Below are 27,129 nucleotides of genomic sequence, written 5' to 3'. Positions count from 1 at the left end.
GTACAATATAAAAAGAAGCCTTCGGAAAGTATATGCGCTGTGGAGAACAGTTTCCATCAATGCTTCCACTGAAGTACAAAAACAAGCCACACAAAAGTGGGCACATAAGGTGCTGAAAACATAGCTCTCATAAATGTGGAGCCAGAAGCCAAATTAACTGTACATCAAGAAAGGAGTGTGCTAAGGAAAAAAAAGATGCTGTCAACAGATGGCGTTAGCAACAACACAGACAACAGGTGGTTGTCAATGAATGTACCTACTAGGATACCATAGAAAGAACATATTGTTTATGTACTATGTGAACTTGAAAGCCATGGACAAACCACCAGGTGTAAAACTATAAAAATGTCAATTAGTAATGTACAAATTGAAGATAAATAAATGTAACAAAATATACAGATTTCATATGGAATGTCAGCTGCTAATAATTACAATTTGGTAGCTGGCTCCGCATATATGAGACCTCTATTTTCAGGAACTTACGTGCACACTTTTGTGTGGCTTGTTTTCTTACTTCATTGTAAGTATTGGTGAAAACTGCTGTCCACAGTGCATGTTTCCCAGAGGCAATTTTGTATTTCTTTGTTTTTACCACATATATGAACAGTTTCAGCGGCTGAGGTCAGCTTCAGATGACAGTGTTAATCTGGAGATGGCCTAAGACTAGTCTGAAACCGGTCATTTTAAATAAGATAACCATTGCAATCGAGATTGTTTTTCCATCAATTTTATACATACAGGGTGAGTCACCTAATGTTACTGTTGGATATATTTCGTAAACCACATCAAGTACTGACAACCGATTCCACAGACCGAACGTGAGGAGACGGGCTAGTGTAATTGTTTAATACAAACCATACAAAAATGCACGGAAGTATGTTTTTTAACACAAACCTACGTTTTTTTTTAAATGGAACCACGTTAGTTTTTTTAGCACATCTGAACATATAAACAAATACGTAATCAGTGCCGTTTTTTGCATTGTAAAATGTTAATTACATCCGGAGATATTGTAACCTAAACTTGACGCTTGAAACCTCCGACGTTCAGTTTCATGTTGTAACAAACACGGGCCACGGTCGGCGAGCAGCATCTGCAGGGACATGTTTACGATGACGACCGTGTTTACAAGTGTGGCTGTAGTGCACTATTGTGGTTTGGTCTAGCTGTTGCAGTGTCCGCATGTAGCGCTTGCTGCTATTGTTATTCTGCATTTGTCTCCGCACGCAGACGAACTGTAGTACACCATGTTACCAGACGTCTGTGATAGTGTAGTGTTGTAGGAACTGTGACCATGGTGTATTCGAACGCTGAAAAGGTGGAGATGATACTCATCTATGGCGAGTGTCGACGAAATGCAGCTGAAGCCTGCAGGGTGTATGCAGAACGGTACCCGGACAGAGAGCATCCAATGTGCCGCACATTGCAAAACATCTACCGCCAACTGTGTGCAACAGGTATGGTTGTAGCACGCAAACGGGTCCGTAACAGGCCCGTCACAGGAGAAGCGGGTGCAGTTGGTGTGTTAGCTGCTGTTGCCATGAACCCACACATGAGTACACGGGACATTGCGAGAGCCGGTGGACTGAGTCAAAGTAGTGTTATGCGCATACTGCATCATCACCGCTTTCACCCGTTTCATGTGTCGCTACATCAGCAATTACATGGTGATGACTTTAATCATCGAGTGCAATTCTATCAATGGGCATTAACAGAGAATGTGTTGCAGTTCTACCTGTTTACCGATGAAGCGGGTTTCACAAACCACGGGGCAGTGAATCTACGGAACATGCATTACTGGTCCGTGGACAGGTAGAGCGACAGCGACCGTGGACTGTAAATGTATGGTGCGGGATCATTGGCGACCACCTCATTGGTTCTCACTTCATTGCAGGGGCCCAAACAGCTGCAACATATATCACGTTTCTACAGAATGATCTGCCAACGTTGCTCGAAAATGTCCCACTGGAAACGCGTCGACTTATGTGGTATCAGCATGATGGTGCACCTGCACATTCCGCAATTAACACTAGGCTGACCCTTGACAGGATGTTCAACAGGCATTTCATAGGACGTGGAGGACGCATAAATTGGTCAGCCCGTTCTCCTGATCTTACATCTCTGGACTTCTTTCTGTGGGGTACGTTAAGGGAGAATGTGTACCGTGATGTGCCTACAACCCCAGAGGATATGAAACAACGTATTGTGGCAGCCTGCGGCGACATTACACCAGATGTACTGCGGTGTGTACGACATTCATTACGCCAGAGATTGCAATTGTGTGCAGCAAATGATGGCCACCACATTGAAGATCTATTGACCTGACATGTCGGGACACACACTATGCCACTCCGTAATTGAAAACAGAAACCATGTGTGTACGTGTACCTCACCCCTCACGGTACTGTACATGTGTGTCAGTAAAAAAGACCAATAAAAAGGTGTTAGCATGTGGACGTAATGTGCTGTTCCAGTCTCTTCTGTGCCTAAGGTCCATCACCGTTCCCTTTGGATCCCTACGTAATTCAGTGCTCTCCGATACACATGATCGAACAACGGAGGAGTGGTACTCAAGCGTCAACTTTAGGTTACAATATCTCCGGATGTAATTAACATTTTACAATGCAACAAATGGCACTGATTACGTATTTGTTTATATGTTCAGATGTGCTAACAAAACTAACGGGGTTCCATTTAAAAAAACGTAGGTTTGTGTTAAAAAACATACTTCCGTGCATTTTTGTATGGTTTGTATTAACCAATTACACTAGCCCCTCTCCTCACGTTCGGTCTGTGGAATCGATTCGTCAGTATTTGATGTGGTTTACAAAATATATCCAGCGGTAATGTTAGGTGACTCACCCTGTATATGTCTGATGATGATGATGATGATGAGTCAAAACACATAAATAAGTAAATAAATAAATAAATTTATTTATGACCATTCACGTGTGCCAATGCTGAATGGTCATCTGCCTCATAGATGGAAGCATTTCTCTATCAAGTGAAGACTATTTATTTTATTACTTAAGCTTAATATAATATTATCATTACTTATATAGGTTTCTAAAAATGCTGCTACACTTCACTTTATACTTTATTTACATCTTCTGTGAACAGGAGGATCTGTCATATTTATTTCTAGTAAATGTATAAGGGGGGCCAAGATAAATTAAATAGACTAAATTTTACAAAGTGAAAAAGAAACATTTTTATTTAAACACACCTTAATGCATTTTTTATTATTATTTCAGTTTAAAGATGATGAAAATGAGGAACCAGTGACGAAAAAACTGAAACCATCATCGGTAGGTATTTATTATAAGCAACTATTAAAAAATGTGTAACTATTGTTTTCAAAAGTAATCACAAAATTATTGCATACAATGGGTGTCAAACAACTTTACTACTTCAGAATTATTAATAAGAGGCAGTTTGACTTTCAGAAGAATGTTTAATCTGAATAGGCATTTGTGAATGACATCTTAGAGTGCCAAAAGAAGAACTGTTTGCGAACAGGTGTATCTTGTCATCTTTCTAGCTTTTAGTTGTATTGATAACAATCGGCTGTTTGAGAAAGCCCAGCATTATGCTATCAGTGACTCAGGAAACCTTCTAAAATCCTACATCACCAGCAAGAAGGTTTGAGCAATTTTATAGGTAGTGGACTGAAAATTGATGCCTGAAATTGACGAGATATCCATCATGGAGCCTCTCTGAATTTTGTCTGAGTCCTCTTTTGTTTCTGATTTACACTAAGTACTTGCCTGTAGCTGCGAACAATGAATGTAAATGTTGAAATTAACCATGTTTGCAAATGACACCAGCATGGTGACCTCAAATTTGTCGACTATAGACATGAGTAACCACTTTTTTAGAACCTCATCTAGTGTAGTGTAACTTCCTTTCAGTCACCTGCCCCAAAGTTAGAAGCGTTTCTCTAAGTGAAGATTATTTATTTTATTATTTAAGCTCAATATAATATTATTGTTACTTATGTTGGTTTCTAAAAATGTTGTTATGCTTCACTTTATACTTTATTTACATCTTCTGTAAATAGTTTATTGAGTTTGGCTCTAGCCAGATAAATTTACAATTACATACAGTAATGAAATTTAAGAAGGCTGCTTAATACTAAGTTTGTGGCTCTTCTTGTAGACTGTAAACTAAACTCAGCTTATCGTGTACCTACACAGTGAAGAGCTTCAGCTCTGTTGCTTTTGTTTGAAGAACACTCTCTCTCAGTGGGGACCAGAAGGTAACTGAGACAACCTATTTGCATATTTATATATTTTTTGTAACTAATTTTATGAGGGAACTCTTTGTTTAAAAAAAAATCGTCTTCCAGGAAAACTGAGTAGAAACAGCTGCAGAGTCACTCCAAGAAACTATTGCCACACATTTTGAAGGTAGTTTTGCGATGACTCTAGCTCTCGAAGAATCCTCTTGAATTCCTGAAACATTCAGATCTTCTAAAAGTCAATTTAACGTAATTATTTGCTTGATGTGATGCTCATTGTAGAGCCCCAAGTTTTCTTATTGCCAGCACTTTGTAATAAGGATAAAAAGCTTGGTCCATTTACTCCTCACTACAATAAATAACAACCAAATACAAATATACAAGGTGTACTTCAGTAGACACTGAACACATCATCAACAGACATTTGTTTCCATATACAACCCTAAGGACATTACCAAATTCATTAGATCACTAGGGGATGATCGTATAAATGTCACTGACAGAAGATCAATTTCAGTCTTGGTTCAAAAAATTAACACAGTTCACAAATTCACTTCGTTGTATAATAAGAAACATGAATCAACAGAAGGAGGTTCATTGCTGGTCTAAATTAGCACAGGGTACACTGGGCAACACCACTAAATCAGCTATCAAGACGATCATTGCCCTTTGATCACAGTTATTAATCATGCATCGTAGGTACATGGAATTTATTATTGAATGTTTTCTGTTGTAAAGATGAAGTCAACCAAGAAGCTATACCACAGCCAAGAAACAAAGAAATTTTCAGATAGCCATAAAGCAAATGAAAAGACACAATATAGTTCTGAGGGGTTAAGCCTCGTGAATACAAAACTCTGCCCACCATAGTGGCCCAGAACACTAGGGCAACAACAAGTGCGACACACAGACAGTGTATTGCAAAATGTAGTATTGTCATAATTGCAACCAATATCCTAGAAAATACATTGTTCAGCAGCTGATTCACAAGCACCTGGTATTGGCTGTTAAGTGGTGCAGCCGATTTGACTGCAAACACAAACTGTAGATGACCATGGCACTGCTTAAGACTTTCATAAGTTTGCTGAGTGTGATTAAAACATACATATACAATTCATCGGCCATAGATTTAGGGAGCTTTCTGCATGGATGGTAGTTTCCATAGTTCACAGGTTTTGAAGCCTTTCTTATTCTTTCCTAAAGAAACAATCAGTGCAGCGAGAAACATAGATATAAATGTTTATTGTTGTTTAAGTATAGCTATCATCAACTCAAAGGTTTGCTTAACCATCACGTTGATTTGCTGAACAAGGTCCTTTCGTAGGTGGTATACCCTTGCCTCCCCAAGGAGTCTGAGCAGACTTACCCATCCCAATGTGTGGGAACCAACAGTTCAACACAGGCTCTGAACCATGATGCATCTTGGCAGAGATGAATGAAGTGATAACCAAACTCAGGACCTCTTGAATCAGAGCCGCTGGGAGAAAAAAACAATGTAGAAATTGGTCAATAAAGATGTCTTGGGTAATTAACTTATGTGTGCTTACTATTTTTGTTCAACAGAGCATATGTGGTTGTCATACCTATTAAGTAATGAAAAATTTAATATGAAACTGTGGAGTTACTTCTATTGTGTGTATGTATGGGGGAGGGGGGGGGGGGGGGGGCGCACGCACAAACGCCTTGATACAGATGTGTATGCTCAACTCTAAAATTTAAATGTCCACTGCTTCTTCATATGTATTTGTCAAAGATTTAAAGTTAACAAACATACAAACAAAAAAAGAACTGTGTACTCACCATAATTACTTTTCTTTTTTTTCCTTTTTAGAGGGGTTCTGGGCTATTCTCAATTCTTCCTGCTCCCAAAAACATGACCGTGAAAGAAGCAAATCGTCCATTAGTACCGAATGTATTGAAGAAGAAGACTACAGTGGTACCACGTACTGTCAAAGCACCAGAAACAGTGAAGAAATTGTCAACAGACCTCTTTAGCTATGCTGATTCTGAAGATGAATCAGGTGATGAAGAGACAAACACGCCAAAGGATTTCTTTGCTTTAACAGAAGAAACAAATTCTCCAAAAAATTGTGCACCAGATATATGCTTTCCTGTTGGTGGTACTTCCTCTTTACAGTCTCGGGAAGTTGCTGAACAGTCTGAAAGTACAGATATAGGCCACGAAGCCTCATATGGTCAACAGAATGAGCAGCACCTAGCTTTTGATGCCCAGTATCAACAGAACTTCTGGTTCCAGTATGGTACAGTGCCTCCACCACCCCCTCCTCCTCCACCCCCTCCTCCTCCTCCTCCTCCTCCAGCAGACAGTGAGACTCAAGAGCTAACAGACAGCTCAGATCAAATTCCTGTTGATAACGGAGATTTGCAACTGGATGAAGAAGCGGTAATCCTTTCTTTTTTTATTTTAAATATCTGAATACTTAATAATTAATTCTTCATATTAAGCAAACAAACAGCTTTGCAAGCATCCATTATAAAGTAGTGTTCAATAAGGTAGTGATTCATTTATTTTATGTCTAAGACTGGAGTTTGCTTGTACAATTTGATTATCCCCCGATTGTTTTTGTTATTCATTAAAAGTATAATAAAAACAGTCTGGACTGTGTGAAGTATTTTACTTTAAAAAAGTTGATGGATTTCAATTAAAAACTGATTTTCCTCAGACTGTTACGTACTCTGTGCTGACTGCCGGAGCTGGTAGCATGGAGCACTAACTGCTCTTGACTGATACGAAGAGCAAAGAAGATTTGCTATTCACACCAGCCAAGAGCAGGTGGCTCCATGCCACCAGCTCCAGCAGTCAGCAAGGAGTATGTAACAGTCTCAGGATGATCAGATATTGGTCAAACTGATAACTGTTTCTTTTTTAAATAAAATATTTTATGTTGTCTACACTGTTTTATTATATTTTTAATACTATTTTATGACTGCTGACATATCTTACAACCATTTTTAAAAAATTTTACTATTCGTAATGAGTCACTGGAATGTAGTCGAATTAAGTCGTGTGATGCTGAGGGAATTAGATTAGGAAATGAGACACTTAAAGTAGTGAAGGAGTTTTGCTATTTGGGGAGCATAATAACTGATGATGGTCAAAGTAGAGAGGATATGAAATGTAGACTGGCAGTGGCAAGGAAAGCGTTTCTGAAGAAGAAAAATTTGTTAACATCGAGTATAGATTTAAATGTCAGGAAGTCGTTTCTGAAAGTATTTGTTGGAGTGTAGCCATGTATGGAAGTGAAACGTGAATGATAAATAGTTTGGACAAGAAGAGAATAGAAGTTTTCGAGATGTGGTGCTACAGAAGAATGCTTAAGATTAGATGGGTAGATCACATAACTAATGAGGAGGTATTGAATAGAATTGGGGAGAAGAGGAGCTTGTGGCACAACTTGACTAGAAGAAGGGATCGGTTGGTAGGACATGTTCTGAGACATCGAGGGATCGCCAATTTAGTATTGGAGGGCAGCGTGGAGGGTAAAAATCGTAGAGGGAGACAAAGAGATGAATACACTAAGCAGATTCAGAAGGATGTAGGCTGCAGTAGGTACTGGGAGATGAAGAAGCTTGCACAGGATAGAGTAGCATGGACAGCTGCATCAAACCAGTCTCTAGACTGAAGACCACAACAACAGCAACAACAATGAGTCACATCAAGACTGTGATAAAGTGCAAAAAATATTGTTCAGTCATATTACAAGTTTATCAAATTTCAGTACAACAAAGCAAAAAGAAAAGTTTAAGAAATTGACAAACTGCACAGAAAGATGCCATTCTAGATCCAAAATTAGTACTGGCAATTATCTCGTCAGAGGAACTCAATGAAGGAGTTATCTCAGTACTGGGTATAGGTCTGAATTTCACAGCTACATAGAAGAGAATACCCATATAAGAATTTTTCATGCCATCAAAGCACCCTTATTTTCTTTCTGAAGGTTGTAGTGGAAGAAATAAGACACGAGGTACCAAGAATTATGCGGAAAGTTGGACTGCCAAAGAGCAACATATTGCCGCAGGAAAGTAAATCTCTTTAAGAGCTTGAGAGAAATGAAAGTATTGTGGTTGCTAGAGTGGCTAAGGGAAATGCCGCAGTACTTATGAATGCTGTGGAATACCACAGTCCGCAGCTCGTGGTCGCGCGGTAGCGTTCTCGCTTCCCACGCCCGGGTTCCCGGGTTCGATTCCCAGCGGGGTCAGAGATTTTCTCTGCCTCGTGATGACTGGGTGTTGTGTGATGTTCTTAGGTTAGTTAGGCTTAAGTAGTTCTAAGTTCTAGGGGACTGATGACCAGTGCTCAGAGCCATTTAAACCATTTTTTTTTTTTTTGGAATACCACAAGAAGATGGACAAATTTTTGGCTGGTCCTGATCCATTGAACTGAATCATAAAAGAATTGAAAAAACTGATGCCAAACTATAGAATGGATAGCTCTGTTAGGTAGAGTCTGACATCCCAAAGAGTTGTCATGTCGAGAATATATGGTCTACCGAAGGTACACAAAGAAGGATGCCTGCTGAGACTTGTAGTGAATGAAATTAACTTTCAGACTTACTTTTTAGCAATTCATTTATCGGGGAAACTGAGACATATAATTGGAAAATTGCCCCAGTTATATGTGACATGATCAAATCATGTTTATTTGCAAGCTATTTTAAATATAGAGGAGAGATTTATGAACAATCTGATGGCATTGATATGGGTTCAGCTTTGTCGCCAGTAGGAGCTAACATTTTTATGAAGCATTTTGAACAACTTGCATTAAGTGATGCACTACGAATGCCTTCCTGTTGACTCTGCTGTGTGGATGACACATTTGGTATATAGCTGCACTGTTCAGAAGAGCTTCATAGATTCCACAGTTTCTTAACTGATGTTCATTCTGAAATAAACTTCATCCTGGAGGCAGAGAGTGAGATCAGTCTTCCATACCTATATAAGTTGCCATATGAAAGACTTGACAATACTCTAGATTACAGAGTGTATAGCAAGTCCACAATTTTAAAAAGGTATTCAGATGCTACTTTGCACCACCACGCAGCCCAGAAGCAAACAGTGCTCAGCACTATGTTTTTGCATGCCTTCTGTATCAGTGACAGTAACAACTTGGAACCAGAGGTGCACTTTTAAAAAGTGACAGTGAAGGTCAATGGCTAAGATGGTTTGTCTATAGAGAGGACTTTCAAATTTTATAGTATTAATTGTGCTCCTAAGAAGGACAAGGAACAACCTTCTCACTCTGTACAGTTACCGTTCATTTGTAGTGCTACTGACTGCATGAGTAACATTCTTCAGAAAATGGAATACAGACAACTTTTTTTCAAATAGAACAAAATAAAGGACTGTTTCTGACACAAAACACCTGATTACCTTCACATTGCAGGAGTCTACAAAGTGGTGTGTGGCTGTGACAAAGTAAGTGAAACTGGAAGGACAGTGAGAGAACAGATTAAAGAACACAAATGTATATGAATTAAAAGAGAGAGAGAGAGTGAAATCTGCAGTCACGGAACATGTGGAAATCTGTGACCAATGTATAGATCTCAAAAATACATTAATGCTACCCAAAGAAAGCAACTTTTGTAGAAGGAAAGTCTGAGAAGTGATGGAGATGTTTGAGAATGGAAGAAATTTCAGTAGAGGAGATGGCTATAGGCTTCCAGTTTCATGCTTCCTGCCATCAAGGAAGTAAATACCCAGCCATAGTGTGTGAGAAATACAAAGCGTGACTGGAAGACACCTCTGTGGCATGACAATAATATTTCGGTAAACATTCCCCCTCTCTTTGTCTGCCCATTTTTGCCACGTACCTAATGACAATGGCCCACCAATAGAGTCGGATAAATTTTACCCAGTAACTTTGCTTCTTCAGAACAAGTGCAGGAATAGTCCCTTTTATAAGCGAATGCACAGTGGTCTTTGACAGTGTTCAACTAAACAGGGACACCTGAAGATCCGAGCAGGGTGGTCAAAATGTCAATCTTATGAGAGGACTTTGAAAAGAACATAGCACAGCCTAACAACGTAGAAGATTTTTATCTTCAGGGACAGTGGTCACAAAAGCCATCAGGCGTACATGAAATTTTGTGTTGCTCCCAGTAATGGCAATTCCTGCCGTAACAGCAATTATTGGGTCATTTCCTAAATTAAACTTATAAGTGTTGGACAGAATCTAATGACTATTACACATTGTAAACATCAAAGGTAAACCTCTTTAAACATAACAAGTCAATACAAACCAAAACTGATTTTCTTAAAGCATATATTTGTAGCAGTTGTAAAGTAATAATTTAACCTTTTAAACAATGGAAACTCCAGGTTGGACTATCAACAAGGGAGTTCTTGTCACTGCAGATATCAGTTCTGCAGGTGGCCAGGCTGTATGGGAGGGACATTTTGGTGTGAAGGAGATGACAGCTGACGAAATGCAGGAATTGTTGGTGCTTGGCGGGCTTAATGTGGACAAAGATGTGGATGAAACCACTAGAGATGAGGTGGTCAGCATCCAGGAAGGTGGCATACAGGTTTAAGGAGGACCAGGTGAAGTGGTTGGGGGAAAAGGTTTGAGCTTGTGTGGGAATGAAGATAGGGTGCCTTGGCCCTGAGTCCAGATCATGAAAGCTATCATAAATAAACCTGAGTCATATTAATGGTTTGGCATTTTGGGAGGCTAATAAGGGAGTCTGAAGGACGTGGGGAAAGGTAGTGTTCAACAGTGATAAGACCATGGGCGTGAAGGATTTTTGTGTAGAGAGAGATGTCATCAACAGTGACAAGTTGGGATCCAAGAAGAAAAAGTGCGGACGGTTGATGAGTATATGAAAGAAGCAGTTGGTATCTTTGATGGGGGAGGTTAGATTATGGGCATTGGTTGGAAGAGTTTGTCAGTGAAGGCTGATTTCCTTCAGTGGGGGCACAATAACTAGCGTCAATGGGATGTCCAGGATTGTTGGGTTTGTGAATTTTGGAGAGCAAGTAGCAGGTGGGTGTGCACGATGTCATAGGGATGAGGAGGGAAATGGATTCTGGGAAGAAGTTTGGGAAGCACCTAAGGTTTTAAGTAGGGATTGCATGTAATGTTGGACTCCAGGGACGGGACCTCTCTGGCAGAGTTTATAGGTGGAGGAATCGTATTACTGGCCAAATAGTCAGTGTGATTCATAACAACAGTGGTTGAACCGCTGTCCGATTGTAGGATGATTAGCTCGGGATTTGTTTTGAGGTTCTGTATGCCTGTCCTTTCTTCTGCTGAATGGTTGGTTTTCTGAGGAATGCACCTGTGAATGATGCTGAGGCCAAGTTGGGGTAAGGAATTCCTGGAAGGTGTCGTGCAAGTGGTTAGGTGGGGGGAAGGGGGGAGGAGGTGGAGATGATCGATGGTGTTATGAACTGAGAGAAGCTAGTTTCAATGTTGGGATTAGGTTGGCTTTGGTTGGAGGGATTGATGACATAAATATTTCCATTGCAGGGATCAGGATAAGGAGAGTAGGTCTCTGACAAGTCCAAATGGTGAAATGTGAGTTTAGGGCTAAAAGTGAGGCCTCTGGATAGGACTGAAACTTCTGTGGTGCTGAAGATTTTGGTGAATATATTAACAGTGTTATGGAACTGTTTCAGTTCAGGATGTAGTGGAGTGCTCATAGGGAGTCTTGGGGTTGTGGGAAGTTGAAAAATTCAACTCGACAGGGTTTGGGTGCTATGAAGGGTTGATGAGCTGTAGCAATGTGGATAGTGTAGGGGTTGGATAACTGTGCTGCGAGGCAGCAGTAGGATTGGATAACTTCTGGAGGTGGTGTCTGGATTGTTCCTCCCCTGCCAGAGAGTGAGGTATTCAGTTTCAGTGATATGATTTATTTAGCAGGGATTGCACAGTAGCAGTATCCTACAGAAGGAGCAGAGGTGGTTCTGGGATTCCTGTGCCATGCAGATGTGTTTGTGCAATACCAGGTTTGTGATGACCAAGGACTGGTGTGATCTTGAAAGGTGAAGGTCATTACGAAAGGAGTGGTGGGATGCAGGTAAAGGAATTTTTATGATTAAGCCATTGGGAGGTTGGGTGGATTCCATGGTTTGGACAGTATTTAAGAAACAGATTAAGAGACTGGGTTTTAGACAGGGAAAGGAGTACTTTTCTGAAATGGTGCAGAAATATGGAGCAAGGGTCCATTGTGGGAAGGATAGTGTGGGGGAAATGAGGATGATGCACAAATGGGGAAAATAAGGTGTTGGGTGGTTGTAAGGGGAGGTGCATAAGAGAAAAGATAGGTAAGAAATACATAGACACATTAAAAAATCAGATCAACAAAAATATGTAAAAATATGCAACAATGCATGAAACCTTGTGAATCCACATAAAAATAAACACAACAAATTGGAAATGTACAGAAATGGGGGAGAAAAGAAGCAAGTGAGGTATGGGAGTATATATGTGTTGGAGTAACGGAAAAGAGGTGGTAGAAAGATTTCTTAGATTGAGGATTATAAGTTCGTGTGGCACAGGTAGGTGTGGAAAATAAAACGTGTAAGTATGTGAAGATGAAGGAGGATGTGGGACCAATAGGAATAAATATCAGTGGGAAGAATTTGGGGCATCAGATGCTGCATCAACCATCTACGTGGTCACGTAGCCACGTATTGTGTGCGGACGATCATTGATACAGTGTGGCTCAGAAACGTATGCAGTTTGGAAGGCAGTGCATATGCACAGGGCAGAACAGAAAGTGTGGACACTGAGAAGAATAGTGCTATAGAGAGTAGGAACAAAGGAAAACATTCGAGGTTGTGGGATGGAAGAAAAGCCGTTTGACAAAATCAGATAATGGAAACTCCAGGTTAGAGTATCAACAATGTAAGGGAAAGATAGATTGCTACTTACTGTAAAGATGACACGTTAAGTTACAGACAAGCACAATGAAAAGACACTTACACATATAGCGTTTGGCCAAAGCCTTTGTCAGAAAAAGAAACACACACACACACACATTCACACAAGCAAGCACACCTCACTCACACATGATTGCCATCTCCAGCAGCTCAGCCCATAATGCAGCTGTCATGTAAGAATGGAAGCAGCAGATGGTGTGTGGGGAAGGTGAAGGGATAGCTGTGTACTGGTAGGGGGTGAGAAGAGAGCTGTATGGCACCGTGTGCAGGGACTAGACTGCCAACAGCCCCAATGTCAGGAGGCTGTGGGGTATGTGAGGTGGGGAGGGGACCGGGGGGGGGGGGTGGGGGATGAGGAGTGAAACAGGCTGCGAGCGAGGAAAGATGGACAGGTGGGTTGGCAGAGGGCAGCACACACAGGGGGAGGGAGTCGAGAATAGGGAAGTGCTGATAGGACAGTAGATGGAAACTGTTGAGTGGAGGATGTGATGAGAGTATGTTACCATAGGTGAGCCCACGATCATTTTGAGAGCAGAGAATGTGTTATAACTTCCATCTGCTCAGTTCAGAAAAGCTGGTGGTGGAGGGGAGGAAGCCAATGGCTCGGTTGGTGAAGCAGCTGTTATAATCAAGATTTGCAACGATAGATGAGATAAAAGAAAATTTGCAGATGGCGCTATGAGCGATCCAGCAAAGGCATACCAAGACTGCTTTCAGAAGTGAAACGGCATTTGGAGTAGTGTATCAATTGTGGAGGAGAGTATTTTGAAGCAGACCATGCACAATAAGTTAAAAGTAAGCTTAGAAGAATTTTGTGGAGAAAATTCCAGAATTTTTTTAACAGTCTTTGTGTGATGTGGCTGTGGTCCAGCCTTTGATGGGATAGGATAAGTCTGTGACAGGACCGCAACAGGAAGTACAGTGGGTGGACTGGGCAGGCCTTGCACCTAGTTCTTCCACAGGGGTACGATCCTTGTGGCCAAGGGTTGAGTTGGGAACAACTTAAAAATAGACTAGGATGTTGCTGTGGTTGGGTGGGCGATGGGACGCTAGTTTAGGAGGGGTGAGACAGATCTTCGGTAGGATTTTCCTCATTTCGCGGCATGGTAACCCTGGTGAAGGATGTAGTTCAGTTGTTCCAGTCCTGGGTGAAGTTGAGTAATGCAGGGAGCACTCCTTTGTGGCTGGTTCTTGGGGGTGGTTGGAGGATGGGGGGTGTGAGGGAAAATGGCACAGGAAATCTGTTTGCTGTAGTAACTATCTGTGAAGGCTTTCGTGAGATCTTTAGCGTACTGGAAAAGGGAGTTCTTGTCACTGAGGATATGCCATTCACGGATGGCCCGGCTGTATGGGAGGGATTTTTTGCTGTTGAAGGGAAAACAGTTGTTGAAATGCAGATACTGCTGGGGTTTAATGCTCTTTAGCCCTACACCCAAATTTAAACATGCTGACTTAAAGACCTCCCCTCCTTCTCCCAGTCCCAGCAGTGAAAACACATTTTTGCCATCAGTCCCTCCAATGGAAGGCAACCTGATCCCAAAATTGAACTGCCTCCTCCCAGTTCATGAAACAATCCAAATGTGATCCTACCCCATTATGCTCCTATCCACCACATGGTTGTCTTTCAAGAACCCCTTATCTCCAGTTTGGCCTAAGCATCCTTCCAAAGGTCCATTCCTAAGAACACCATCCTTTAAGCAGAATCCATACATAACCTCAAAACAAATCCTGACCTAATCATCCTGCCTGCAGAAAAAGTTCCACCACTGTCATTAAGAATCACAGTGACCATATGGTGGAAGGCCTCTGCCAGTAATCTGATACCTCCACCTATAAACTCTGCCAGAGAGATCGCATCCTTGAAGTCCAGCATAAACTGCAAACCCAGCTCAAAGCCTTAGGCACTTCCCAGACCCTCTCCCCAGAATCCATTTCCCTCCTCATCTATATGACACCCTGCACACACACCTTGTACATGCTCCCCAAAATTCACAAACCCGGCAATCCTGGACACCCCATTGAGGCAGGCTATTGTGCCACCACTGAAGTAAATCAGCCTTCACTGACCAACACCTCCAACCATTTACCTGTGATCTAGCCTCCCATGCCAAAGATAGCAATATCTTCTAGATCCCTACTCATCACCGTTGACACCATCTCCCTATACACCATTATCCCTCACACCCATGTACTTACAGCTATCGAACACTACCTTTCCCAATGTTCTTCAGGCTCCAAATCCACTACCTCATTCCTCATATATCTCAATAACTTTATCCTAACTCATGACTACTTTTCCTTTGAAGAAAAGGTATACAAACAAATTTGCAGCTCTATCATGGGCACCTGTATGGTGTTGTCTTATGCCAACCTGTGTTTGGGCCATCTAGAGGAGACCTTCCTGGCCTCCCAAAATGCCAAACCCATAGTATGGTTCAGGTTCCTTGATGACAAATTCATGTACTGGATGAAGTGCCAAGACACCCTATCTTCACTGCTTCCCACCCTCAGCACCTTCTCTCCCATCCAATTCACAAGGTCCCTCTCAACTCAGTATGCCACCTATCTGGATGCTGACCTCCTTATCTCTGGTGGCTCCATCCACATCTTTGTCCACATTAAGCCCGCCAAGCACCAACAGTACCTGCATTTCGACAGCTGTCATCCCTTCCACACCAAAATGTCCCTCCCACACAGCCTGGCCACCTGGGTAAGGAGTCTCTGCAGTGTGCTTCCGGTCTCACCAAGGCCTTCACAGACATGCGCTTCCCCAAGACCTAGTCTGCAAAGAGATCTCTCGTACCATTTCCACTCAAACCCCTAATCCTCCCACCACTCCAAGAAACAGCCATAAAGAAGTGGCCCCCTTTGTCACCCAATACCACCTTGGAACAAATGAACCACATCCTTCACCAGGGCTTTGATAATCTTTCATGATGCCCCGAAATAGGGGACATCCTACTGAAGATCTTTCCTACCCCTCCTAACGTAGTGTCCCGTTGCCAGTCCAACCTCCACAATATCCTAGTCAATTCGTATGCCATTCCAAATCTCATCCCCTTGCCACACGGATCATATCCATGTGTGAGACTCAGGTACAAGACGTGCCCAATCCACCAACCCAGCACTTCCTATTCGAGTCCTGTCACAAGTTTATCCTACACCATCAGAGGCCTACACCATCAGCAGCCGTGTCATATGCCAGCTCTGCTGCAGTCCTGACACAGCTTTTTATGTTGTTGTGTCTACCAACCAGTTGTCCACCAAGATGAGCAGCCACTGCGAAACTGTGGCTAAGAGCAAAGTAGACCATCCTGTGGCCCAACATGCACCTGAACATAACGTGCTTGATTTTAATGCCTCCTTCACTACCCAAACCACTGGGATCCTCCCATCCACCACCTGTTTTTCTGAACTGTGCAGATGAGTGTTATCCATACAGCACATTCTCCACTTCCGAAATTATCCTGGTCTCAATCTACAGAAACATGCTGTAACCATAACCTCCACCAAACAGTTTCCACCCTCTCTAGTGTCCTGCAGTCCTCTCTCTCCCTACCCATACACAGCTGTCCCTGTTCTCATCTCTTACCCTCTTCGTGTGCTGGTCTCTCCCAAAGTACCCACCCATCTTTCCCCACTCCTCTCCTTTTTTGCTCCTTGTCCCCCCCACCTTCCAAACTCCCGCCCACAGTCAATCAATGCTGTGCCTGTTGGCAGTCTAGTCCCTGAACACTCCACTAGACTGAAGTCCTCTCTTTCCCTACCCATACACAGCTGTCACTTCCCATTGCCCTGCACCCTCTAGACTGCTGCTTTGATTCTTTGTGACAGTTGCAGTCTGGTCTGAACTGCTGGAGATGGCGGTTGTGCGTGTGTTTCTGTTTCTGATAAAGGCTATGGCCAAAAGCTAATGTTTAAGTGTCTTTTAGTTGTGCTGGTCTGCAAATTAACATGTCATCTTTATGGTAAATAACAAACTAGCTTTTCCTTCCAATTTTGATAATTAACATTTATCACTTTGGACAAGCAGTCTCTCAGATGTATGACCATCTTTAGCACTGAATGGTTATAGGTTTGTCTTAACCTCCAATATAATTTTTATTTGTCATCTCATTACACATTTTGGGACACCACCACCATCAGATATGTTGATATCAAAACAAAGTACCCCAATCAGTGCCCATATGCAATGGAATTCAGAATAGAGCAGGAGGTGACAGGATTATTTGTATTGATATTGACAGAGCTGAAGATGGCATTATTTTGAAATGCATAATGAGATGACAAATAAAAATTATATTGGCGACTAAGACAACTCTACTACCATTCATTAATGTAGCCTGTGACTGTGATTCATCGCACGTTGAAAGGTTTCATCGATTCTGGATATTGTTCTCCTGTAATTTTAGTAAATTAATTGTCCTTTATTATTATTTAATTCAAAATAATTTCCATTATTTTCAAATTACTGTATCCTTTTATAATTAATATGGTTACAAAAGGTTGACTTGAGCAGTGACTGCACTCACAGGCTGAAGCTGTTTTTACATAAAAATTTCTTGGTTTATGCCTTTCACATTGTGTACTAGGCCCTCCATGGTTTTTTCATAGGAGTAGGTTAATCTGAGGTCATCTTTGGCTCTCTGTACTGTGTTAGTAGCCCTATGCAGCACCTGCTGTGACATAGGTATTTCTGGTGACGAACTCCATCAGCCACACGCTGCCCAAGGAGTATCTCAAAAAACTAATAAAATACAAAAGAATCTACATCAAATAATATCTTTCAGGGCTACTTTGATCCCATTCAGTTATTCTTAAAACAAAACTACTTGTATACATGCTTTAACAATGGAAACTCCAGAATGGAATAACAACAATATTTTGAAAAGTGTTACTCACCATATAGAGGAGATGTGGAGTCACAGACAGGCACAACGAAAAGACTGAAATACATTTAAGCTTTCAGCCAAAAGACCTTCTTCTGAATTACAAAATGCACAAATTCATACTACCACAACTGACACACTCATGACCCTTGTCTCTGGCCACTGAGGCCTGTCTCCAGACTGCAGCAGTGCCTCGTGGGGAAAAATAATCTGGTGTGGGTAAGGAGGAGGCTGTGGTGGAGAGGGGGAGGGATAGCAGGGTAGGGGTGGGGATAGGTGGAGGGCTGCTTGTGGAAGCATGCAGAGATGTGGTGGGGGCAGGGTAGGGCTGCTTGGTGCAATGAACAGATTTTTTTTTTTTGCGGGGGGGGGGGGGGGGGGGGGGGAGACGTTTCTTCTGATTAATTTGATACAGCCTGCCAGAAATTATGCCCCTGTGCCAATCTTTTCATCTCAGAGTAACAATTGCAACACACGTCCTCAATTATTTGGTGGATGAATTCCAATCTCCTGTCTTCCCCTACAGTTTTTAACCTCTACAGCTCCCTCTAGTCTCATGCAAGTTACTCTCTCATATCGTAACAGATATCCTATCATTCTCTCCCTTCTTCTTTTCTGTGTTTTCCATATATTCCTTTCCACCCCTCATTTCTTACTTTTATCAGTCCACATAATTTTCGGTATTCTTCTGTACCATTTCAGATGCTTTGATTCTCTTCTATACCAGTTTTCCCAAAGTCCATGTTTCACTACCAAACAGTGCTTTTCTCCAGACGTTCATTCTCAGAAATTTCTTCCTCAAATTAAGATCAATGTATGCTACTATTTTACTTCTTTTGTTCAGGAGTGCCCTTTCTGCCAGTGCTAGTCTGCTTCTTCTGTTCTCCTTGCTTCGTCCATCATGGGTTATTTTGCTGCCTGGGTAGCAGAATTCCTTAACTTCATGACACCTAATTCTGATGTTAAGCTGTTTGCTATTCTCATTTCTGCTGTTTCTCATTTACTCTCGGTCCATATTCTGTATTCATTAGACTGTCCATTCTGTTCAATAGATCCTGTAATTTTTCTTCACCATCACTGAGGATAGCAATGTTATCAGTGAATCTTAACATTGATAATCTTTCACCCTGAATTTTAATTCCATGTTGAAGCTTTTTTTATTTTCGTCGCTGCTTCTTCTATGTATAGATTGAGTAGTAGGGGCGAAAGACTATGTTCCTGTCTTACACACTTTTTAACCCAATCTGTTGTTTCTTGGTCTTCCAGCCTTATTGTTCTGTCTTGGTTCTTGTAAATATTGTATATTATCTGTCTCTCCCTATAGCATACCCCTATTTTTTCAGAATTTTGAAAATCTTGTGTGATTTGACATTGTCAGATACATTTTTCAGGTCAACAAATCTTGTGAACGTTTCTTGATTTTTCTTTAGTCTTCCTTCCATTATCACCCAAAATGTAAGAACTGTCTGTCTGGTGACTTTATCTTTCATAAAGCCAAACTGATCACCATCTAACAGATCCTCAGTTTTCTTTTCCATTCTTCTGGGTATTATTCTTGTTAGGATCTTGGATGCATGAGCTGTGAAACTGATTGTGTGGTAATTCCAATACTTGTCGGCTCTTGATATTTTTGGAATTGTGTGGATATTGTTTTTCCAAAAGTCTTATGGTATATCGCCAATCTCATTCATTCTGCACGCTAACATGAATAAACGTTTTGTTGCCGTTTCTCCCAGTGATTTTAGAAATTCCAATGAAATGTTGTCTATCCCTTCAGCCTTATTTGATTTATTAGGCAGACGGGATGTAAATGAGGTAGCAGCAAACACGAAAGAATACATGGCAAAATGTTTATATTCATATTATTCTTATGAGAATACTGCATGTGATTCACAATTCATAAGAGTTCCTATTAGCAACCATCTTTTCTCACAGGTAGGAAAAAATTCAGAACGTAGAGTTGGCCATATTGACAACATCCCAACAGTCTTTCCAGTCGGATTTTCGTAGTACATTGAAATGCTGCTATATACGAAGATTAACAATATTGACTTTGTATTTACTTCGTTAGATAATGTATGAAAATGCAGTGATCGAAACTCGGGGCGGAGAAAAAACCTTGTCTTCCATCATTTTTTTAATTTATTTACTGACGCGGAGGTTTTGGCACCGGTATTTATCTTTGTGCCTGCAAAGCATGTCTGTGTAGCGCTACATACATTCGACGGCAGAAGTTAGTTGTGGCGGCACCTACCAACATTTTTCAGAACTTCCGCTTACTTGGTACTCAATTCTAAGCCGCAGGCGGTTTTTTGGATTACAAAAACCGGAAAAATAGTGCGGCTTAGATTCGAGTAAATATGGTACCCTGCCGTAAGAGGTTTGGTCACAACTGTGGGACGGATTAGCCAGGCCACGAGAATACTCGAAAAAGGCAACTGTGTATTTGTAAGATTTACTAAAGGTAATATTCCTTGAGAGAGTGACAGATCCAACACAACTGTGACATATCACACATACCTGTATAAGATGCGTTACATCATACTTGGCAGTGGAGAGATCATCGTGACACTTTTCAATTACAGGCCACATATTCTGTGGATACACATTATGCGTCTTTAATGCAGTGGTTTCCATTTTCCGCTGCATCCTCATGTATTTGAACATCACTGATTCTTCCATCTTTTAGGGGGAGTTTCCCACCCCGATGGCAAGACAGGGTCCTGAAACTCTGTCCACTCCTCCACCCTCTTTGACAAAGCTGTTGGCAGAATGAGGGCGACTGCTAATGCATGAAGTTTTTGGCCATCATTGATGATGATTTTTATTCAGAATTTAAGAGTGGCAAGATTCAAACCCAGGACCCAGTACGTTTTAGTTACTAGTCACAGATGCTACTCCAACCTAATTGGAGAGAAATAGTGGAAGGGAAAACAATTATTGGGTGTGTTGGTGGAATATATGGTTGTGTGTTGCTGGAGTGGGAGCAGGGAAGGGGATGGGTGGCTGAAAGACAAGAACTAGCGTATGTTGAGGCCAGTGGGGGTAAAGAGAATGTAGGATGTATTGCAGGGAGAGTTCCCACCTGCACAATTCATAAAAGCTACTGTTGGTAGAAATGCTCCAGATGGCACAGGCTGTGAAGCAATCATCGAAATGAAGCATGTTGTGTGGGCAGCATATTCAGCAACCAGATGGTCCAGCTGTCTGTTGGCCGCAGTTTGGGGGGAAGGGGGTGTGGGTTCATTTGTGTGGACAGAGAGCTTGTTGATTGTTGTGCCCATGTAGAAAGCAGCACATTTGTTGCAGCTTAGTTTGTAGATCACATTGTTGCATACCCCTTACGTGTACAAATATGCCCTTCATAGCTGCACCTCTGTTGAATCTGGCTGAAAAATGGTTGTTGAAAGTAGGCTATTGTCAATTATGCATCCTACATCATATTCATAGTTCACACACATTAATTGTTCTTGGATGCTGAATGGACTACTGTTTATGGCCAGTTTTAATCTCATCTATCTATGCACAGATAAACAGCTAGCCACATACTGTACTGATATCCTGCAATATTGTTTGAAGGCAGTAACTTAACACACATCTACCTAAACACAATTATTAATATATGGTAAGTGAATCATTAATACAGTCTCCATACAAAGTTCTCAAATCACTGTCCTTGAAATCTAATAGTCATTTCAATATGAAAACAATGTGCACAGTAAATAACTAAATTGGAAACAACACAGTTCACAGTTTGACCGTATAGTCACAGTGAGCATTACTGAAATTTGATATGGTTCATAAAACTAATAACACATTTACAGTCCAAATTAACCATTTAAAACAGCCACTGAATTATTGAATAAACTCCCAGACAGGAAATTTAAATAAATTGCACATTTTCCGACTTGTATTTAGTACTACGTCGCCTGTGGTACATTGTCCCCTATGGATGTTGCTCTGTTCAAACTCACTGCTGACTGAAATGGCGTCCAACAGGTTTCACATACAGATTTACAAAAATTAAAACTGACTTTAGCTGTTGGTTTTGCTGAATTATCATAAATTAAGTTAAATATTTATGTTTTGAGCAAATAAATGGTAGGAGATTTGTTTTAAAAATGACTTTCAGATACAACAATAATTTCATTGAATTATACTGGCTAGTTTGCTTGAATATGAGATTCTATTTCAGTAAGAATGTTTTTTGTTAAAGGAGCTGATTACTCTAAAACTACATGAGTGCAAATGTTTCTGACACATTTTTGTCATTAGCTGTAGAGATACTTCCCCAATCATAAATATAAACTGTTCCCTATGACTGTTTTGCTATTTGCCAATTTTTGTGCCATCATCCATGTATGATGTACGAAATTTGAGAAAAACTTAATGATAATTTTGGGGAGAAAAAAAACATAACATCTGGAAGGGATCCACTGGGTTTGTTACAACACAACTGCTTGGATGAGATAGGACATGCCTCAGACTGGCCTGGAGTAGCCGACCGGTGGAATACTACTGTGGGAGGGGTGGGAAGACTAGCGAGTACAATATTCCTCATTTCGGAACCCAACGAGAGGAATCAAAACCATATGAAGGGGCAGGGGCACTACAAATGTACTGTGTGGACAGTAAGTTCAGAATGTGGGTCTTACGGGGAGCATGCCAGAGATAAGTCCCTGCAGTCGTACTATGCTCTGTGTCCTTGGTGGCTCAGACGGATAGATTGTCTGCCATGTAAGCAGGAGATTTCGGGTTCGAATCCCGGTCAGGGCACAAATTTTCAACTGTCCCCGTTGATATTTATCAGCGCTTGTAAGCAGCTAAAGGTCTGGATTTCATTGTAATTTCATGAATCAAAACCATGTCGGAGAATGTGATTCAATTGCTCCTGTCTTGGCTGGTATTGAGTCGTGAAGGGAATGCTCCTCTCTGGGCAGATGGCAGGTATGTGGGAAGTGGTAGGTAAGCTATTCGCACAGCATCCCTGCACACTCCCACAAGCAGCACTTCACCTTCCCTTGCTTGTTTGTCACCATTCCTTCATAATTTTTTTAAACTATAATTTAGCTATATACTAAATATATCTGCCTGATGGAAGCCATATTATAATTTATTTACTTTCTGGTGTACCAGCAATAGGAAACCTTGCAGAAACGCGTCCATGTAAGAGTTCATGGCTGCCTGTCCAACCCAGAACTTTGTGCTCAAGAATTTGCTCTGAGGCAACAGACTGACTGATGGCAGCAGGCCACAGCTCAGATGTTTGTTGCATTTCTATTTGAACCTCAAATCTGCTCTCAGTTTGACTAGCATAAAATTATTTGTGGGCTTTCAGTTGGGTTGTAGCCCAAGGAAAGACACACATTTCTGTAACACTCAGTATATTTCATTACAGATGTCCAGATTACAAAAAGCCGTACAGCCAACTCAACAATCAAGATGGCGTGGGCTGTTAGGTTAACAGTGTCAAGGAACATGCTATGGCAGAGATATATCATTCATACTTAGCGACTCCACCCCACCTTCCCCCCTCCCCTGCAGTGTGGAGCATGGTTTGAGTGCAGTGGAAGGGGGAGGGGGGTGTCTGGCAGTGATGGAGACGGCATTGATAGTTGTGACAGGGGCCATGCTGGGAAGTCAATGTGGAACTCCTGTTGGTGGTAAGGGCAGATGGCGCGTCGGCCCATGAGTGAGGATGGAACAGTGTGCGGAGGGACTGTATCCACCCGCGTGATCGGCTGGCAGCATTCGAACAGTAACCCTTCCTAGGGAGGCTACCCTAGCTCGGAGGAGTGTGTGGTCAACACTGCGCGGGAGCGGATGGAAGTAAGCAATCGACTGACAAACCAGGTCCCCGGTCGTGTGGGGTGAGTTGTCTTGCAGCAGGATGAAGATGTGGCTGTCATCGATGAGGATGCTGACATCCTCCTCACGTTCAGGCGGGATGTCGGTTCGCAGAACTGCTGGCAGGGGAAGGGGGAGAGGAGGTAGAGAGACAGGTCGAGACGTTTCTTCTGATTAATTTGATACAGCCTGCCAGAAATTATGCCCCTGTGCCAATCTTTTCATCTCAGAGTAACAATTGCAACACACGTCCTCAATTATTTGGTGGATGAATTCCAATCTCCTGTCTTCCCCTACAGTTTTTAACCTCTACAGCTCCCTCTAGTCTCATGCAAGTTACTCTCTCATATCGTAACAGATATCCTATCATTCTCTCCCTTCTTCTTTTCTGTGTTTTCCATATATTCCTTTCCACCCCTCATTTCTTACTTTTATCAGTCCACATAATTTTCGGTATTCTTCTGTACCATTTCAGATGCTTTGATTCTCTTCTATACCAGTTTTCCCAAAGTCCATGTTTCACTACCAAACAGTGCTTTTCTCCAGACGTTCATTCTCAGAAATTTCTTCCTCAAATTAAGATCAATGTATGCTACTATTTTACTTCTTTTGTTCAGGAGTGCCCTTTCTGCCAGTGCTAGTCTGCTTCTTCTGTTCTCCTTGCTTCGTCCATCATGGGTTATTTTGCTGCCTGGGTAGCAGAATTCCTTAACTTCATGACACCTAATTCTGATGTTAAGCTGTTTGCTATTCTCATTTCTGCTGTTTCTCATTTACTCTCGGTCCATATTCTGTATTCATTAGACTGTCCATTCTGTTCAATAGATCCTGTAATTTTTCTTCACCATCACTGAGGATAGCAATGTTATCAGTGAATCTTAACATTGATAATCTTTCACCCTGAATTTTAATTCCATGTTGAAGCTTTTTTTATTTTCGTCGCTGCTTCTTCTATGTATAGATTGAGTAGTAGGGGCGAAAGACTATGTTCCTGTCTTACACACTTTTTAACCCAATCTGTTGTTTCTTGGTCTTCCAGCCTTATTGTTCTGTCTTGGTTCTTGTAAATATTGTATATTATCTGTCTCTCCCTATAGCATACCCCTATTTTTTCAGAATTTTGAAAATCTTGTGTGATTTGACATTGTCAGATACATTTTTCAGGTCAACAAATCTTGTGAACGTTTCTTGATTTTTCTTTAGTCTTCCTTCCATTATCACCCAAAATGTAAGAACTGTCTGTCTGGTGACTTTATCTTTCATAAAGCCAAACTGATCACCATCTAACAGATCCTCAGTTTTCTTTTCCATTCTTCTGGGTATTATTCTTGTTAGGATCTTGGATGCATGAGCTGTGAAACTGATTGTGTGGTAATTCCAATACTTGTCGGCTCTTGATATTTTTGGAATTGTGTGGATATTGTTTTTCCAAAAGTCTTATGGTATATCGCCAATCTCATTCATTCTGCACGCTAACATGAATAAACGTTTTGTTGCCGTTTCTCCCAGTGATTTTAGAAATTCCAATGAAATGTTGTCTATCCCTTCAGCCTTATTTGATTTCGTTTTATCCAAAGAGCTTTTAAATTCTGATGTGGCTCCCATATCTCTTCTCTGCTAACTCCTGTTTCTTCTTCTGTCTCATCATCAGACAACTCCTTCCCCTCAGAGAGGACTTCAGTGTACAATGAGAGGCAAAAAGATTGCCCATCCCAAATAATTTACAGTCAAAGAACAGAGCATTGCACATGCCCAAGTTGAGAAGTGCCAGTGTTCACAATTCTAGCGGTCTGTGAAGCTTTAGCTTGGTGTTTACATCGTCAGATAGAAGCAGTGTCGAGATTCATTGCAATTTAACTCATTGTATCATTTTCCTTCAGAACCATTATTTGAGCACATAGAAGCAGTTGAAATATAAGAACTCCATGCTGGTGGTCATTTTTTTAGACCTTTGCAGGTAATATTTTAATCCTTAATTCACTACAAATTGTGCAGTTGTAGGCTTTTCTAGGCTCCACATCCTTTCGAAACATTCCATTTTATAATAGTCTAATCTTTAAACAGACGACTTGTCATAATAAAACTATTGAAAATGGATGTATTTATTTGTAATTCCTTCGTTTGCCACCTGGTTTGTATATAGTTTTCAGCTAAGATATCAGCTGACTGGCATACATATGCTTCAAAATGGCTGATGTGAATATTCGTGAGCAAATAATTGTCCTTTTTGAAAGCGGTGTTAGTGCATCTGAGGGACAACATAGTTACGGTGTTGATGCTTCCACAGCAAGGAGATGGATTAGATAATTTAGAGATAATGGTGAGGAAGCAATATGTCCAGTACCTGGAAGACCATGAGTCTCTAAACAGAGAAAAGATGAAGAATTGGTCAGGGCTCCATTGTCACTCATCTGGGAACTAAGGAGAGCTTCACATTTTCTGGACTCGTCGAGAACTGCTCTCAGAAGATTAAAGGACCAAGGAATCAGTTCCCATCATACGCTCATCAAAGAACCATTGCCTGACAAATAAACCGTGGATACACTAGCAGTGGTAAGTTCCTGGGAGCATGCTGACTAGAGGAAAGTCATTTTTTCCAAGGATTGCATTATTGTGTTCATGAGCAGAGGTCATGCTCTTGTTTACAGCACAGATGAGCAACGATATGTTGCGAGCTTCTTGGGCACAGGAGCTAGAACGGACGCATAAGTGTGAAATGTTGGGGCTGGATGTCATACACGGGTGCAGGGACTTTAGAAGGTATTCAAGACAAGTTCAAGTCAGCATGTTACTAACATTTTGTTGAAAGTCTAATCATCCCTGGAGCTCAACTTTGATACCGCGAAGGACATCTCACTTACCAACATGATAATCATCCATCACACACTAGCAATAAGATTCAGAGCTGGTTTTAGTGTAGGGAGAATATTATTCAGTGCCTTCTGTAGCCTCCAAAAGTCACTTGATCTCAATCCCATGGAGCACATATTGGCTCAATTTAAAAAGATTCATAGGGATATTTGGCCAGACCCTCCTTCTGGAACTAGAATGCCGTGTGGGATTTGGTTCACTCTTCATGGGAGAGAATTGCCATGGATGAGGACTTTTTCCATAGACTTGTAAATTCTATGGCTCGAAGGATCCAAGCTGTTCTTGATGCCAATGGCATGTGGACAAAATACTGAAGCTATATGTAGCCTACTCTTAATTTTATTTTATTTCATTTTTCTCTAGAAGGCTTAAATATTT

General features: G+C 41.3%; 1 protein-coding gene across 2 annotated transcripts in view; it reads left to right on the top strand.

The window, feature by feature from the left end:
* The window catches only part of LOC124798074 (proline-rich protein PRCC), an 85,681-nt gene that overhangs the window by 17,922 nt on the left and 40,630 nt on the right, over positions 1-27,129 (top strand). For both annotated transcript variants that reach the window (XM_047261314.1, XM_047261313.1), the window contains exons 3-4: positions 3,255-3,308; positions 6,072-6,644. In XM_047261314.1, the coding sequence (XP_047117270.1) occupies positions 3,255-3,308; positions 6,072-6,644 (627 nt within the window). The remainder of the gene's footprint in view (positions 1-3,254; positions 3,309-6,071; positions 6,645-27,129) is intronic.

Source organism: Schistocerca piceifrons, chromosome 5 (assembly GCF_021461385.2).
Source record: "Schistocerca piceifrons isolate TAMUIC-IGC-003096 chromosome 5, iqSchPice1.1, whole genome shotgun sequence".
Taxonomy (NCBI): Eukaryota; Metazoa; Arthropoda; class Insecta; order Orthoptera; family Acrididae; genus Schistocerca; species Schistocerca piceifrons.
This window is presented reverse-complemented; position numbering and strand designations above follow the sequence as displayed.